The sequence below is a fragment of the Ailuropoda melanoleuca genome, chromosome 6 (assembly GCF_002007445.2).
Source record: "Ailuropoda melanoleuca isolate Jingjing chromosome 6, ASM200744v2, whole genome shotgun sequence".
Lineage (NCBI taxonomy): Eukaryota > Metazoa > Chordata > Mammalia > Carnivora > Ursidae > Ailuropoda > Ailuropoda melanoleuca.
Genome location: NC_048223.1, coordinates 7,895,346 through 7,913,406, shown reverse-complemented (window position 1 = coordinate 7,913,406; position 18,061 = coordinate 7,895,346). Strand labels below are relative to the sequence as shown.

Here is an 18,061-nt window from a genome sequence, read left to right as displayed (position 1 = left end):
GTCCTGGGATTGAGCCCCGCATCGGGCTTCCTGCTCAGCAGGGAGCCTGCTTCTCCCTCTCCCACTCCTCTTGCTTGTGCTCGTGCCTCTCTCTCTCTCTCTCTTTCTCTCTGTGTCAAATAAATAAATAAAATCTTAAAAAAAAAATAAGGTAAGTGTTAGGTTTTTTTTCTCGTCGCCAATGAAATCAAGACCGCAAAGGCAAACGTGGTCCGGAGGATGAGCTTTATTGCAAGCACCCTTGGGCGAGCGGGAAAGAGTGTTGAGTAGGGGAAGTCGCGCCCAGGGCAGGGCAGCGAGGGTTTTTATTGGGCACCGCTGGGGGTGGGGGAAAGTCTGTCTTGGAGAGTCGTGGCAGGGTTTTATTGGGTACTGCTGGGGGTGAGGAAAGTCGGTAGGATGGGTTTCGGTTTCCCGCCTCGGTTTTGGTTTAAATCTTGGCGGGAGAGTCGGCCGTCTTGGGTGTCTTGGCCCCTTTTCTCGGCCAGCCCAACAGTAAGCAGGCTGCTCGAAGTTCTTCCTTTACCACTGGAGCGAGGCCCCTTTCTCCAGGGTGGCCCACCTGCCTTTGCACAGCTGATTATTGGTCAGGAGAAGGTAATGGAGAACGAGGCAGGGCACAGTGGGGGCTCTAGAAACAGTTCTTGATGAGAAGCTGCCCGCTTGCTGGACTGAGGGAGAGAAGACCTACTCGGTGTAATTCCAGCCGCACTCTGGGCCCCTGCAGCTGGCCTGGTGCCTCCCATGACAGCCCATGTCATGACCTGCTTTGCTTCCCTTGTAGTCCACCTGACCCCGGTGTCCACAGCTAAGAATGGAGCAAGTAGCAAGAGTCGAAAGAGAGTCATGCCTGAGCCAGTGACAGAGCCCCCCGTGACGGACCCCATTTACGAAGCTCTCCTGTACTGCAACATTCCCAGTGTGGCTGAGCGCAGCATGGAAGGTAGGCCTGCCCAGGGTGGCATCGGGACCCGCACCCCTCTGGGGACTAGGAGTTCTTCAAGCGGCACAGTGTGGTAGGAGGGAGCCAGACGGCCTGGGCTCAAGTCCTGCAGTTGGCACGAGGCCATGCCCTTGAATGAGTTCCCAAGTCTTTTTTTTTTTTTTTTTTTTTTTAAAGATTTTATTTATTTATTTGACAGAGATAGAGACAGCCAGCGAGAGAGGGAACACAAGCAGGGGGAGTGGGAGAGGAAGAAGCAGGCTCATAGCAGAGGAGCCTGACGTGGGGCTCGATCCCATAACGCCAGGACCACGCCCTGAGCCGAAGGCAGACGCCTAACCGCTGTGCCACCCAGGCGCCCCCCCAAGTCTTACCTTCCTCATCTGTGGAATGGGGGTAAGCCCCCCACACGTTTGCCATTATGGTTTTCGGTGAGATACCGGAGATGGAAACGTAGGCTTGATGGGCTCTAGGACGTCACCCCCATCTACGCTCCTCCTTTCCAGGAAAACTCTCTTCCACAGGATGCAGGATGCTCTGTGGGTATCTTGCAGTAAAGGTGTAGGAAAATAGGACTTCTGTGTTGAGTTTTGCTTTTTTTAAAGTGTATCACAGAATGATATTGAATATTTTTATCAATTTGTGCCCTCATTTGTTTCATGGAGCTTTTATTTATTTAATTTATTTTTTAAAGTAGACTCCACACCCAACGTGGGGCTTGAATTCACAACCCTGAGATTAAGAGTTGCGTGCTCTGAGACAGCTAGGAGCCCCTGTTTCACAGAGCTTCAAAGCAGAAGTCATTGTTTCCAGCACTTCTGTAGGCCTCCCCCTAGGCTGTGGATGTGAGTGAGGCCACATGAGTCATCGTGCCCCCATTTCACTGGCCTCCAGCTCCCAGCCACACCCCCAGAGCCTCCCTGTTACTTCCGGGGGCTCTGAGACATAACCAGCTGTGTCGCGTTCCTCCACCTGCCTTGTGAGCACCCCACACCCTGGCACGTCACTTCTGTGAAGTGGACAGGATCCACACCTCCTGAGTGCTAACCAGGCCATATGCTCCTCTCCCGCAGGTCACGCCCCGCATCATTTTAAGCTGGTCTCGGTGCATGTGTTCATTCGACATGGGGACAGGTACCCACTGTATGTGATTCCCAAAACAAAGCGACCGGAAATTGACTGCACTCTGGTGGCTAACAGGTAAATTGCACTTTTCTTACAAGTCATCTTCAAGAATCTGTTCTCTCTGTCCAGATCAAAATGCTGGCTGGAGAAGGACAGAAAAGGGAATAAGCTATGCTTGTTGAGCACGTCTGATCTTCAACAGCAATCCTGCGTGTTAACTGTCATTTCCCAGTGGGGCGGGAGGAGGCTCAGGGAAGCAAGGACACCTGTGTAAGGCCACACAGCAGATAAACTGCGATTTGGGTCCAGGCCAGTGTGAGGCCTGCTCTCCCCAGCCGTGTTCTGCAGTTTGAGAAAGAGCTGGGACACAGTGCAGTGAGCACTGGGCCAGATGTCCTCAGACCCTGGGGCGGCTGTGCTATTCAGGGCAGCTGGGAAGTCCCTTAGTGTCTGAGCCTCCCCCTCGCATCTCTGCAGTGGGGATGCTGCTGCTGTGTGGGGTCAGGAGGAAGTGAAAGGATCGAGGAGAACTTGCACCCTCAGCCACATAGCTATACACATTTAAGACGGAATTCCACCCTTTCGTTTTTTCATGGGAATAGGAATGGCATGCTCTTGGTTGAAAGCCCTTAGGATGAAAAATAAATCAATAGATTGCATATGGGAAAGGTAGGGCTCTAAAACGAGAGGCAGAGTTAGCACTGACACGACGGGCCGGGCTCAGCGCTGTGTCCAGGGCACATCACATCACTCGCAGGGTTGACTGAATGAGCGGAGGAGACGGAGGGAAGTGCTCAGTAAGGAAGACGTCATGTGGATGGAATGCTTCTGGATGCCAGCCTGCCCCGGGCAGGGCCGGTCTGGGGGAACCATGGGTTGCTTCCCTGCAGCCAGGCCTGTTCCTTCTAGTGGATGGTGGTGTGAACCCCAGGGAGGGGCTTTCAGGGTAACTCTTTGCATCTCCAGGCTTCTCACCATCCAGGATTATGGAGAAGAGAAAGTGAACCCTTGTCTACAAACACATCCTGAAATAGTGCCTGACTGTAGGCTGTCATGCGCTCTGTCCTTTCCTGCTGGAGGTCACGGAGCTCACAGCCTGGGTTCTTGGGTCCTTTCTGTTTAGCAAGCCTGAGTGCATGTCCCAGTGTACCATGGGTTGGAAAAGCCCCTGTCAGAGGGCCATGCAGACACTGGCTTTCTTCTTCCGGTCTCTAGCCCTCTCTGCCAGCCTTCCCGCTGGGACTTTCTACCCCTGCTCTGCCCACCTCTCGCTGGCCGCCAACCCTGCCGGGCCTTTGCCCCTGCTGTTCAGCTTGCTCACCCCATCCCCGTGTGATCCACTCCTACAGCTCCTCAGAGACTCCCCCTGAGATTCTGCCTCCTCTGGGAAACCTCTGGTCCTGTTGGGCACTGCCACTGAAAAGAGGAATGTACGGGAAGGGTCTCAGAACAAAATATTTAATGACCAGACCTGAACTGGCCTTAGGATTAGGGCAAGGATAGAGGCCATCTGCCGTGCTGGGTATTAACCCTTGGGTGTCTGGATCGGGGGATGGTCTGGAGTGTCTGGGAAGGCAGGAGGACATGGGGGACTGCAGGGAGGGCAGCTCAGAGAAGTAGCTTTATTCCACTGGCATAGACTGTGGGTATCTGCCCTTTGAACTGTCCAGGAATGGATAGGCCAAAAGACCTCTCAGCTGGCCAGACGCGGGGCAGCCTCAAGGACTCCGTGGACAATACCACGCTTTAGCCCTGGCGACTCGTGGCTTCTGCTCCCCTTTCTCTAGCTGGGCTTCCCATTCCCAGATGTGAGAATTTCAGTGGCTCGGCTCAGACCAGGGGTCTGTCCCCAGACCAGTCAGCTATTGCTGCAGGGTCCCTGAACACCTCGAGGCTCTGGAGGTTACCCTGGCTGTTCCTGGAGAAGGTGCGCATTGGGCACGGCTGGCCGCCAGCACGCAGTGCCTCCCCTGTGCACCTCCATGCTTTGCAGCGTGTCTTCCAGCATGATTGTCTCCGCCCTCCCCACACCACTGATTCCTCAAGGGCAATGGGTCTTGCTCCTTTCTTACTGGTGCCCAGCCTGAGCCCAACATAAAATATTTGTTGGACTAGCTTGGCTGCAGAGTGAATTCAGGACCTTAGTGAGAATCGGAAGTCATAATTACCGATCAAGGGCCTCATGGTAGATTTCAGCCTCTGCCGTGGAATCCTCGGAGGCCTTCGAAACCTTTTTGATAGAGGGCAAATCCCTTCACCTTTGTGAGCCTCGGTGCTCTGTCCTGGAACCTGGGGACAGTAGTCCATCCCTGATCACAGCCTTGTGAAGTCTAACTAAGGGGATGGACTGAAGCACTGAGCTCTTCATACTGAGAGGTCAGCACGCGATGGCGTTTCACTTACTACTGTGGCGTGCAGACTTGCTGGGCCCGGCCTCTTTCCTACCGTGTGTGGTCGTGGTCGCAAGACCAGGCCGGGTCCCAAGGCCCCTCATTCCATCACAGCCACGGCCGGACCCTCTGACAGGGCCGTTTCTGGAGCTCCCATCTGACAGGCACAGTTCCTGGGGGGACCAGCTGCTCTGGCTGCCTCTGCCCTCATTTTCTCTGGCCTTGATCTTTTGACCTCCTTCTATTTTATTGCACATTCTGTATCTTTAGGAGCTGCTTGAAGTCTTTGGTGGAAAGAGGGAGGAGTATGCATGTTTAATTAATTACTGTCATTTAATCCATCTTTAAAAACATGAAGTTGACTTGTCATTATAAAGGCATACTTGAGAGTAAGAGTGAGCAGGGCTCCCAGCGTCTGAATCGCCTGGACTCTGAGGTCTGGGTCACCAGCTGTGCCTGCTGCCTTTCCAGGTGCTAGCTCAGCTTCACGAGTCATTCATTTTTATGGCCTCTTGAAGGTGGTGGGTCCTGGAGTGTGCCCGCTATGCTAGTCTAGTGAGCGGGCGTATCTGGGCCAGTAGGCAGGCTTGCCATGAGCTGAGTACGTAGGAGCGGATGTCCATGCCAGTTGGTGGCCCCAGTGTTTCCCTTCACGGTGACTCGTTCCATTGCTCTCCCGAGTCTTTGTAGTGGAAGCTGCCTCTTCATGAGTGCCCTGTGCCTCATGACCAAGGTGTGATTTTTAACTCTCCTAGGACAGCGTTTAGCCAGCAGTAAGGTTATTCGCTGTACATGTGCCATGTTTATTGAATGCTTTTTTTTTTATATTCATGAATATGAATCAGGTACTCTTTCCCACATCCAAGGAAGCAAAGTATATTCACTTCAATCAGTATTTATTCAATACGTTTTATTTTTAAACACCTATTATGTGTCAGGTATTGTGACATGTGACTGGCCCACATACCAGGAGGGGGCATGTGGGCCGGCGGCTAAATAAAATGAAGGAGCCAGCCCTGTGCAGATCTGGGGGAAAGAGTGTTCCAGATAGAGGGAAGCCTGGGGCTGGAAGAGTTGCGCAGGTAGGAGAACAGTAAGACCGTATGTGGCTGGACAGGAGGAGGAATGGGGAGAGCGGGCTGCTAAAGATTCACAGAAGAGAGGCTGCCCCTGCCCCCAGGGGGCCCACTCCCCTCTGAGAGACAGATCTGGTGGCCAGCACTGATGGTGGCGGCAGCGGTATTAGAGAAGAAGTGGAAGAATTAGAAACAGAAGTGCAACTAGTTTGGGAACCATATTTGGGGGCATGAACCACAAGGGGGCAGCGTGACTCAGCCTGCGGCAGAGGGAGAGGTGGGATGGCAGGGCAGGAAGGCCACTGAGGCAAAGGGACCTAAAGGGTGTGCAGGAACACAGGTGGCAGCTGATGATAAATGGCACCTGGGGCGGTGAAACCTACCTGTGCAAGGGTTGGGGGAGGTGGACAGCTCAGCCCACAGGCTGGAGCATGAGTGGAGAGGTGGGGAGGGACTAGGTCATCGAATGCTTCGAATACCCAGCTAAGGACTGTGGATGCCAGGCAGGAAGGCGGCAACGAACACTAGAAGCACTAGGTCAGTGCTTCATAGCCTCTGTTACCTTCTAATGTGCAAACATGCGCGTGCGCACACACGCACACACACTTTCTAGTGTTCGTTGTACGTTTTTTTCCCAGGCTAGAATGTAAGCTCCCCAAGGGCAGTGTTCAATGCTGCTGCACCCCAAGTGCCTAAGACGGTGCCTGGCACATGAGAGGAACACATGATTAAATATTTGTTAAATGAATAAATGATAGAGGCTGAAATTCAGGGAACTGGCATTGGAGTTGGAGAGAAGGCTTAGATTGGAGAGAAGGTCACCAGGTGGGGTTTTTAGGACTTGCTGACAGCTTGGATGGGGGTGAGACACAGAGAGGATGGTGCCCCAATTTCTGATTGAGTGTCTAGTTGGTGGTGGTGCCCCTGCCTGGAATAGAAAGTGCAGAAGAAGGGAGGAAGGGGAGGGAAGTTATGAGGACAGGTCTCGGTGCTAAGTATGAGCTGTCATCAGATATTCAAGTGATAATTTCTAGAAGGCAGTATACACATGTAGGTGTGGGGCTCAGGCATGTTGTCCTGCTAGGAGATAGAGGTTCATTTGAGAGTTCACGTGTCAATGGCAGCTGATGCCGTAGGTGTGACTGGTATCGCCTACATAGCGAGGGAAGGCTAAGAACAGAGTCCTGGCAAACACTAAGCTAGAACGTAGCACGGAGAGAAAGGAGGATCCCAGGAGGAGACAGTGACTTTGCAAACAGGATGGCAGTGTTGGGAGAACTAAGAAAGGAGAAAGTTTTAAGAAAGGATGAGGGGCAATTAATCACCTCAGGTAGTGCACAGAGGTCCAGAAAGCCAAAGACCAAGAAAAGGATATTGAGCTGATCTTTTTAGAATTTCATTTCATTAATAATATAAAATAAATTCTTTTGCATAAATTGAAAAAAATCTGTGGTATGAACTCATTCCAGTTTCCAGCCATGGAAGCTGTTTTGAATTGTGTTTTCTGATGATAGTATCGCTGATATTATACCTCTTCTCTGTTTTAATGTTCCGTGCAGGACTCAGTAGTTGCTCCAGTTGGAGCTAAAGCACCGTGAATTTTCTCATGGGTGTGCAGATTAGCCTCAGGGCTCTTTGTCAAACTTTGTGGCATAGAGAGATGTAGCAATGCATACAAAAATGTAAAAAGAACTCTGGAAGTGAATAATTTGAAGCCTTCAGATAGTAGCACCTTTAATTCTTTCAATTTTCAATAGGAAAGCAGATTTCCAATGAGGCTGCAATGACGTGAGTTTTTCCTGAAGAAAAATTCATCATGACAGATATAATCATTTCTGTGTTAGAGTAAGGCTATCCTTTTGTACAAAGAGACTGAAGAATACATTGCCTCAAATAACAAAGTTTATCTTAGTCTTGTGTGAAGGTCTGAGAGAAGTGATCCAGGTCATATGACGTGGCTCCACTTGGTCATTTAGGGCCCCAGGTTCCTTCCAGGTCATGGCTCCCATGCCCTAGGGATGTCTCCGTGATTGAACCTGGATTGCTGCCATGTCTACCTAGTGGCCAGCAGAAAGGAAAAGAATGTGAAGCGGTGCTCCATGATCTGAAACGCTAAACCCAGATGTGGGATACATCCTTCCATCCTGTTAGTGAATACCATGTGGCCGTCTAACCACCAGGACCTCAGAAATGGGATCTAACCAGTTTCCCAAGAAGAGGAGAATAGATTTTTTTAATAAGATTTATTTATTTACTTGAGAGAGAGAGAGAAAGCACACACAAGTGGGGGGAGGGGCAGAGGGAGAGAGAGAATCATCCGTAGACTGGGGCCCCCCTGAGCATACAGCCCAACATGGGGCTCAGTCTCACAACCCTGAGATCATGACCTGAGCCGAAATCAAGGGTCCGATGCTTAACCGACTGAGCCACCCAGGTGCCCCAGAGGAGAATAGAGTTTAGTGTACAACCGTTAGAGAAAAACCAGAGCCAGACAGCAGTTAGTAGTAGTAAAAACAGATTGTATTCAGGAACTAATGCAGTAGGGGAAGAGAGATCTCAGTGTAGAACTGGGCTCATTCCAAATACAACATGGACAGTGGGAATTTATAGCCAAGGAGCAGGGTGGAGGTCAGTGGATGGAAAATGACTGAGAAGAGACCTCAGGGGTGAGGAGATTGCTGAAGGCAGGCTAAGGTGAGCAGATACCACCTGGGGGATGAGGATTGTTTTGTTTGTGGTTTTTTTTTGTTTTAGAAGGAGGAATTTGATCAGATATCAAGAGTGGGAGATTCTGGCTAACTGAGCAGGATTTTTGCTAAAACCGAGCGATACAAAGATGGACATAAGTCCAAAGAATATGGAAGTCCAAAGGTTGAGGCCTAGTTGGAAAGAGGGTTCAGAGGAGCCTAACTATAGTTTACTCAAAGAGAGTCTTTGTCATAATTAGCAGTTTCACTCATATTTCCCCTGAAATCTGAATATTTTAATAAACCAGTATAGGAACTTGCCATATTCATTGCTATAGATTGTGGGAGCCTTGGACTTTTTGTAAAGCATCTAAGGATGGGGTACTTCCCTGTTGAATTCATTCACACGTGTTTTGGAGTATCTGCCATGTGCCGGGTACCCTCTTGGCTACAGGGGTGGAGCCATGGACTCAGCAGGTGGGACCTGGTCATTTAGATCCAGGACAGGCCCAGAGGCTCGGGTTACCTGGGCCTCTTCTTGTTAAAAAGATCCAGCCATTTGCTATCTCTTCTGTAAGTGAAGTTTTTCTTCCATGAATCACCATCTTTTCAGACCAAAAACAAGTTCTCATCTATATAGTTAGATATTAGCATATCATTAAGCAGTCAGATGCCCTGAAAAGCTAGGACAGCTCAGCAAACACTTCCAGTAGTGAAATTACATTCCTAGAATTGGCAGCAAAGCCTTCTCAGATCCTCAGAAATCACCAACCCGAAATAATGGCCTGGAGCAGAACATTTGACTCTTGGTGATGCCTTTGTTTACACAGATTCATATTGGCAGCCTCACTGTCAGTCTGGAAATCTTATTCGCCAGTTTGCAAATATTTATGTGTTTTAGCCTCAGGAATAATAACATACCCTCTGTTTTTATGGAGAGACACAGTGCCCTGCAGCAGTCCAGGATGAATAGGCTGTACTGTGTCAGGATCAGCACTCTCTAATTGTAAAACACTGTTTTAAAAATGGACCCTTTTTTTAGCTTTACGTTTTTGAAAGATAATAAGGGCATTTTAGCAGCCGAAGTTCACTGGGCTTTTAGACAGGACAGGTCTGCCCTTAGAACCATTAATCCTTGCTTCTTTTCATGCTGATTTAGCTTAGCTGGGAACTCGTCCTATCTGTTCACTTCCGTTCGGCTGGAGAATGTATACGCATTCATAGTCATTTCATATTCAAAGAAAAGGTGTGTATATTCATAGGTCATCTCATTATTTGGAGAAAATGTGTATATATTTATAAGTCATTTCATTATTCAGGGAAAGTGTATATTAGCAACCAGAAAGGTAAATTAAATCTTGGTTTATCCTACGTACTTCATGGCAGAAATAAAAATAATGTCAGGTATTATAAAAAAGGGATGTTTTTTAGCTCTTCATTACCACCCCACCTAAAAGGAGATACTGTATGTGCAAAATGCAGAGTGAACTGTAGGGAGCTATAGAGATCTTGGTTATCTTAATCAGTTAATTTTCGTCAAAGGAGATTTTCCAGAGGTCAGTTAAGGATTACTAAGGTGAAAGCTGAAGGAGGTTTGCTAGGAAGAAGGGGCGGCGCATGGAAGTCTTGGACGCATGAAAGAACAAGGTGTGTTGGGGGGACAGAACGCACTTGGTTACGTGTGGCCAGAGCCCAGCATTAGAATGGAGAGGTTGGGGAGCCCTGAGCCTCAAAGTGAGGTGGGGCCAGGACAGATCGCTTGGCCACGCACGGCTTCTGGGAGAAGGTGGCAGTGTACAGGAGCAGGGACAGCCGGCCTTGCTTTTAAGTCACTCTCGGGCTGTGGATAAGGCAAGATTAGGCCACGGGTAGGCCAAAGAGGAACCCATGCCTTACAGACGAAAGCTGCCTGAGCCAGAACCCAGTGGCTGCAGGGATGCAGGAGAGGGGCCAGAGAAGCCCCAGGAGGACACATCTGCAGGACTGGGTAGCAGATGGCATGCATGGGAGCAGGGGAGGGAGAAGTCAAGGAGGACTCCCAGCCTGGACACGACTGTCTGGTGGGAGTCGGCAGCCTCCTGAGGATAGAAATAGGAGGGGTGCAGGTTGGGGATCTGGGAGGTGGAGGGCAAAGCTCACTCCCACGGTGCCTGAAATGATGGGTGCTTCAGCAGAGCTTAGGGGCTGGGCTGGCCTCATGGAACATCAGTAGTTAAGCAATAATGATATTGGAATTTCAAAGGGAGTAAACCAAGGGCGCCTGGGTGGCTCAGTCAGTTAAGCATCTGACTCTTGATTTTGGCCCAGGCCATGACCTCTGGGTCCTGAGATCCAGCCCGGTATTGGAATGTCAGTGTCGGGCTCTGCGCTCAGCTGGGGTCTGCCTCTCTCCTTCTTCTCCCTTTGTCCCTCCCCCTGCTCCTGCGCACACGGTCTCTCTCAAAATCAATAAATAAAATCTTAAAAAAAAGAAAATCAACGTGATTGAGCTGGTACGTGTTATCATGGGTGAGCAGGATGTGACACAGCTGGGATCTCGCTGGCTGAAGTTGAAACCCTTGTGGACTGTTTTGGAGCACAGTGACCACTAATTCTCTGTGTTGTCTCTTTAGGAAACCGTATCACCCTAAACTGGAAGCTTTCGTGAGTCACATGTCGAAAGGATCCGGAGCCTCTTTCGAAAGCCCCTTACACTCCCTGCCTCTTTACCCCAATCACCCACTGTGTGAGATGGGAGAGCTCACGCAGACAGGTATGTGTGACGGCCATCGGCTCACTCCCCCTGCGCCCTCTTCTGTGTGGCATACGTTGGAGCAAACTCTCCCGGGCAAGGCGCTGTGGGCTCCCAGGAATGACTAAGGACTAGCACCTCAGGCAGCTCTGAGTCCACCAGGGTATCTAAGTAAACATCGGATTTCTAAAAATGAAAAATAACCCTTGTTCTTAGTGCAAGAGCAGTATATATCTATGGAAGAGAAGTTAGGAAAGACAGTCAAGCGAAAGGAAGAAAAGTTTGAGGTACCCATAATCCCAATCCACTGAAGAAATGAGTCAACTTTTTTCATTTGTGTCTGTGCGTGCACACACGCACACACAGTGGTGCTTACTAAACACACTCTTCCGTAACCCACTTGTTCATTTAACAGTACACTGTCATCATCTTTCCCTATCGATAAATATGTGTTGACAGCATCATTTCTGGTGTCTGCATGTCATCCCACTATTGCTGGGCCATAATTTATGGAACCAATCCCACGTTCTTAGAAACTTCAGAGAAAACGACTGATAAGTTTTCATGTGCGAGATCTTGGGAGCAAACACATATGGCAGATCCCCAGTGAGCACGGAGTGTGTTTGGCTTGTTCCTCACAGAAGCCCCCCTTTCCCTCTGCATCCCTGTTTGTTCCGTTACACAGCCAGTTCCCTGTGAGGGCGGGTTGGCGAGTTAACTGTGGGGCTACCTCTGCTAGGAAGAGAAGGAACTGGGAGCCCCCCAGTTCTAGCTTCTTCCTACTTCAGTCTGGGACCTTAGAGGACCTTTGCGTGGTCACCAGCCTTTTTCGAAGAATCAGGAGGACCTATTGGCCATGCTATTTCCTTGTCCCACCAGTACCACAGGACCTCATCTCTGATGGAAGGAAGTTCTCTGTCCTATAGTTGGCCCTGCAGAGTTTGGCCATGTTTTAGAAGCCATTATTGTTGGGGAGAACGATAGTGACAGAGTGGGGTAAGCTGAAGGAGGATTGGAAGACTAGCCTTGAATAAGGAGTTTTGTCAAAAGCTTTGGTAATTAGTTGCATGTGCACAAGGTCTGCCGTCGTTTAAAACAGGAGTTCGCATCCAACCACACCAAGCACCCCCTTTTTGTAACAGGTATTTTGTGTTGCTCCCTTAACTCTCCTGAAGTGAAATTCAAACATAATTATAACCTCTCTAGATACAAAATTTTAGAGAAGAGCAGTTATATCAGGTATGCTAACTCTAATATAAAGGAGAAACAAAAGGAAGTGAATTTATTATGTAATGCTGTGCGTCCCAGTGTAAGAGCTGGAGTTCACCCTCGCTAGGAAACAGAATGACAGAATCCGTTGTTTACGCTTAAATGTAGATTGGCAACTGTGACTGTTACAAATGCAGACTGAGGGATATTATATTGGGGACTCTTAACACCATGTTTTGGGACATGATTTTTTTTGACAAATTCTGATCAAAATAAAATACGGATGTCCCTTAATTTCTGTTGCATTTCTGGAACGATCAGTAAATGTTAATGGTATGCAAAAACGGCTTTGTATTTATGACACAAAGAAACAGGTTCTAGGCTGAAGTATTTAAACAGGTTTTTCACATGTGGTAGCATCTTGTGGTACATTCAAAAGTTATGTGGGTCAGAGAACAGTTCCTTGGGGAGACTGTCTAGCTTCATGGCCCCCACCCAGTAGGGGTCTGGAATGTTCCTCCTGTATTATTGTGACAGCTCAACCCCCAAACCTTCCCTGAGAACAGAGCCAGGCTTATTGAGAACCAACCATTGGTTAGACTCTTTGGTTGCAAGTAACAGAAACAAATCCAGCAAAAGAGGGTGATTCCATACTCTGAGGGCAAGAGTATGACCAGGCCTCCAGAGACTGGAACCAGGAATAAGAAGTCTGTCTGTCCCAGCCTCTGTGGTTTTGCTCTGTGTCTGTCACACAGAGGGACAGTCCTAGCCACACCTAGAGATGGACTGCAAGTCCAAATTCTTGAGAGAGTGAGAGAGAGAAAATGTGATGGGTTCCTTCAGGGTCAGTGTCCATCATCTGGCTCCGAGGTCAGGGTGACTGTGCACTGAGCAGCCGGGGCCTCTGGATCCGGGGGTTGTTCCCTGAGAACAGGTGGGGGGAGATGGCCCTCACCCTCTAGAGACACTCATTCATTTCCACCTCTCTTAGCTGTTCTGTTATCTACGTCGTTTTCTAAATTGGCATTACTCGAGAAATCATTTTCACTGTACTGTTTGCTCCTGTTCCCTAATTCTCTTTTAATGCTCACTTTTATCTTCTATTTTAAATGTCATTAAAAATGAATAGCTGTTAGAATAACCATTTATAACCGAAACACTTTCGGCACCCCACAGTAACTATGTAAGACCGATCATTAGTGCCTACTCTATTCAAGATGCTTTGGCAGCTGCTGGGCGTAGGGGGGCAGGGAGTGGCTGGATGAATAGATGCTCCCCGCCTTGTCCTAAAGGAGCCCGCACGCAGCTGCCGCGGACAAGGCACGTGAAGGCAACGCGCTGTACTGCAAGCTGTGCAGGCTGTGGAGCAGACAGGCTTGTGGGACGGGACTGCTGATGTCCCCCCATCAGACCGGCGGTGAGTGAGATTAGCATGTGTCAGGTGCCTCGCACAGTGCTAGCGGATGCTAGGCTCGAGTCCTGGAGATCCAGCGGAACAAGAGCAGGAAGGAATTCTTGGTCCGACCTGGGGGAGGAAGAAGGAAGACGACAGAGCAGGCAGTATGGGAGCCAGGCACTGGGATTTCTCTAGGCAGAGAAAGGGGGAAGGCGTGACCAAGGTCATGAAGATACAGGCTGTGTTTGGAGAGGCTAAGAGGCCCTAAATGTCTAGAACTGACTATTTCTCCCTGAAAAGACAGGGTGAAGGTGCTAGGAGCAGGGACTAGGAGGGCAAGGTTGAGCCCAGATGGGGGCTGGAGTGCCAGCTCTGCCACTTCTTAGCGGTGATTGGCTCAGGGCCTCGGTTTCCTCAGCTGTAAAATAAAATGGGGACAATAATAATATGCCTTCTTTATTGGGTTTTTGTGAGGATGAAAGGAGAAAGGCCTGGCACACGGGAAGCAGTCAACCTTAATATACTGCAGCCTAGGAATATAAGGCCGGCCCAGAGGTGAACTACGGCCAGACACAGATTCTCAATGTTTGTCACTCATGGTTTGCCTCTTTTTGCAAACCATTTTGGAAATGCCTAAGACCTGTATTGGCCCAGATCTCCGAGGGAACTGTGCACTCGATATTTTTCCAGCAGAGTGGGACGCAGACGTCCTTTGTGATGTTTTCCTGAGCTGTTCCCCTTCCTGGGCCAGTGCAGGGTCCTCTGTCTCACGCATCTCAGCCACGAGTTGTCTTGGGTTTTCACAGCGTTTGGGCATCTGAATGAGCGACATTGCTCATGAACTGGTCGTGGGGCCTGTGTGTGGTTGCCCCTCCAAGAATTCAGATTTGTCACTGAGATTCCATCCCCCTCCATCCTGGTGCCTGGAGGCCGAGCTTGCTTTCATCTTGGATCGTCTTCTCCTGCTTGAAGATAAGGCTTTTCTTTTTTCTTTTCTTTTCTTTTTTCTTTTTTTTTTTTTCTTCAAGATAATTTGTTACCATACTGTGGTAGTTCAAAACTAAAACATTTTAAACTTTTAGTTGACTGGTAAATTTAAAATTCTTGTTCCTATCCATGTTCCATTTGCCCCATTTCTGTGCCTCCATCTCCCCAGGTAACCATTGATATCGGTTTCTTATGCATCCGTCCAGAGTTTACTTTATGCAAAACACAAACAACTGCAAATAACACATTCTTATTTTCCCCTCATTTTTATTTAAAAGGAGTATAATAAATGTCCTGTTCTGCACTTTGGTTTTTTTTTTTTTTTTTTTTTCCAAATATTCTGTCTGGGTGTCTGAGAGATCTTTCCATATCTCCACAGACAGAATGGCCTTAATGAGCCGGTAATGGCCCAGGAGGATTAGGCAGAATGTACCTGCAAGGTTGGCAGTGAGCCTTCCCTTGGGAGAATAGGGAGAATGAGATGAAGGAGAGAACCTCCCAACAGTGAGGGGACTAAGCAGCCAGCAAGCACCTTCTTCTCTTTACCTGACTGATTCCCATAGGCCCTCCCTACACACTAAAGAATGCCGTGTCCCTGGGCAGGAGGGAGAGAGCTCTCCTTAAGCCCATGTCAATTACAGACATCTGCCAGGAGGGCGATTGCTACCCTCTGAGGCCCCCCAGTTACAATGCCCCTTCCCAGAAGGGAGGGATTGAGCAGATGGTCCTGGTGCTCCCCTCCTCTGCTCATCCCTTCATGGATAACCCCACGGGGCTCCCCTCATGAGTTCATGCAAACCCATTCTTGTAGCTTCCACATGCTGGGGAATGGTTTTGATTATATTCTCGTGCACTGATTGAAAGCACTGCAGAGCTGGCCATTGACTCGGCCTCCCTTTGCTGCTCCTTTTGCTGAGCTGGTAGTGAGGACAGTTTGTGTCCCTGTGTTTCAGGAATCGTGCAGCATTTGCAGAATGGCCAGCTGCTGAGGGACATCTATCTAAAGAAACACAAACTCCTACCAAGTGACTGGTCCACAGACCAGCTTTACTTGGAGACCACTGGGAAAAGCCGGACACTACAAAGCGGGCTGGCCTTGCTTTATGGCTTTCTCCCAGATTTTGACTGGAAGAAGATTCATTTTAGGCACCAGCCAAGTGCTCTGTTCTGCTCCGGAAACTGCTTTTGCCCTGTGAGAAACCAGTATCTGGAAAAGGAGCAGCGTCGGCAGTACCTCTTACGTTTGAAAAACAGCCAGCTGGAGAGGACCTATGAGGACATGGCCAGGATCGTGGACGTCCCCACCAAGCAGCTTCGAGCTGCCAACCCCATAGACTCCATGCTCTGCCACTTCTGCCACAACGTCAGCTTCCCATGCACCAGGAATGGCTGTATTGACATGGAGCACTTCAAGGTGATCAAGACGCATCAGATAGAGGATGAGAGAGAGAGGCGGGAGAAGAAGCTCTATCTGGGCTATGCCCTCCTGGGCGCCCACCCCATCCTGAACCAGACCATCAGCCGGATGCAGCGTGCCGCAGAGGGCAGGAAAGAGGAGGTCTTTGCCCTCTACTCTGCTCATGATGTCACTCTGTCACCCCTTCTCAGTGCTTTGGGCCTTATGGAAGCCAGATTCCCAAGGTTTGCAGCCAGGTTGATCTTGGAGCTCTGGCAAGACAAAGAAAAGCCCAGTGAGCATTCTGTCCGGATTCTTTATAATGGCGTCGATGTCACATTCCACACCTCTTTTTGCCAGGACCACCACAAGCATTCTTCCAAGCCTATGTGCCCCCTTGAAAACTTAGTCCGCTTTGTCAAAAAGGACATGTTTGTGGCCCTGGGGAGTAGCGGTAGTACCAGTTATTATGATGCTTGTCACAAGGAAGGATTCTAACAGGTAGGCAGTGCAGTGCTGATAGAATCTATGCCAATACAGAGGGATGGGAAGGGTCTGCTTCTAGTTCTGTTCATTGCCAAGGGTATAAGACTGTTGATTTATAAGGGCTAGAAATCACGTTGAGGCACATAGATGGTTGGGTTGAACAGGAAGTACGTTGCTGTGATTGGGTACGTGAGTTACTTGGTACATCACGGCCAGTTCACAGAGAGGAAAGTACTTTCATCCTAGCCTGACTTCACTTACGATGCCGGAAGAGTATTTCAGTCCCCAGAGTTGCCAGTCCACATGGGTATTGTCTTGATCTGCCGTGGTACTATACGATGGAACCAGCAAACCTCAGCCAAAATGTTCAGGACAGTTCTACCTTGTCCCTGTTCAGCGAAACATTTCCTGAAGTGATTTATCTAAAATAGGGGTTGGCACATGTTTCCTGTACAGGGCCAGATAGTGAAGATTTTAGACTCTGGGGACCCAGAGGCCACCTACAGTCATGTGGCATGAAAGCAACCGCAGACAACGTGTAAACAAATGAGTGTGGCCACGTTCACGGCCGAGGTTGCTGACCCCTGATCTCAAAGCAGAGGCTCCACTACGTTTGCACTTTCAGCACTTTGAGAACCAGTTGGATACAAAGAATTATTCAGTGGTGCCTCCAGGAACTTCTGCGAGAAACACCACATTTGCTCTGTAGCTGGTGTTAAAACAAAACTTGAGGGGAAACAAACATGGAATCAGAATGAATCATAGAAAAATTATAATAATACTTGATGTTCTTGATGATTATGGTAGAAGATAGTTTTAAGTATGTTTTGAGTATTTATCTGCTGTAGTCTATTTGCTGTATAGGCTGAAATTTTTGTATTCCATTTAGTATTTTTATAGTCTAGGAAAATATTTTCTAAGACCGGTTTTAGATGTGCTCTTATTCCTAGGTAATACTCAACTTACCGCACCTGCTTGGTGGTTAGAAGGAAGCCAGGAGCTGAATTCAGGCATTTTCTTCCAATAAAACTAATTATGGTTCATTCCCTTTGACAAGCCGTAGGATTGGATCAGTTTTTAAACCATTTTCATCAATTTCAAATGGTAAATTCTAATTGATTTTTAAGTTTTTGGAAGAACTTTGTTACTAGATAGTTAAATAATCTTTATAAGATATTTTATATATTAGAAGCAATTTTAATTAAATCTGTGGTTTCTGAACTAAAATGGTGCTAGGTCCATGTGAAGACATGTAAAGTGCAAGTGAGGTTCTCTGGTGTCGTTGGCATTCCAAACTTTTCTCTTTGTTTTTGTCTAATGTTGCCTTTGGATACGTCTGTTTCTATAAATAAATTTTTGAAGAATACTTGTACATACAAGCCATGGTGTGTACCTACACATCACTCTAGTTCTTTTCAAGTAAGTTCCAATATTTTAGATTTTTTTTTTTAATAAGTAAAAACATTTAAATTAGCAAACCGTACAATACGCGTGGAAAAGGGAGGCTAGGCCATGCTGGCCCAGCAGAAGTGGCAGAAAGGGATAGCAGTGCGGGGCCTGGAGGGGCCAAGGCTCCCTGTTGTGACAGCAGCATCTGGGCTCCATGGGCTGGGAGGACATGCACAGCTAGCAGCC

The 18,061-nt window shown here is 48.6% G+C and overlaps 1 protein-coding gene across 6 annotated transcripts in view; it reads left to right on the top strand.

Moving 5' to 3' along the window:
* Positions 1–17,805, top strand: part of PXYLP1 (2-phosphoxylose phosphatase 1) — a 69,815-nt gene extending 52,010 nt beyond the window's left edge. For all 6 annotated transcript variants that reach the window (XM_011232404.3, XM_034661902.1, XM_034661904.1 and 3 more), the window contains 4 exons: positions 785–943; positions 2,017–2,143; positions 10,834–10,973; positions 15,498–17,805. In XM_011232404.3, coding sequence (XP_011230706.1) covers positions 785–943; positions 2,017–2,143; positions 10,834–10,973; positions 15,498–16,438 — 1,367 coding nt within the window. In that variant the 3' untranslated portion in view covers positions 16,439–17,805. The remainder of the gene's footprint in view (positions 1–784; positions 944–2,016; positions 2,144–10,833; positions 10,974–15,497) is intronic.
* Positions 17,806–18,061: the final 256 nt, after the last annotated feature.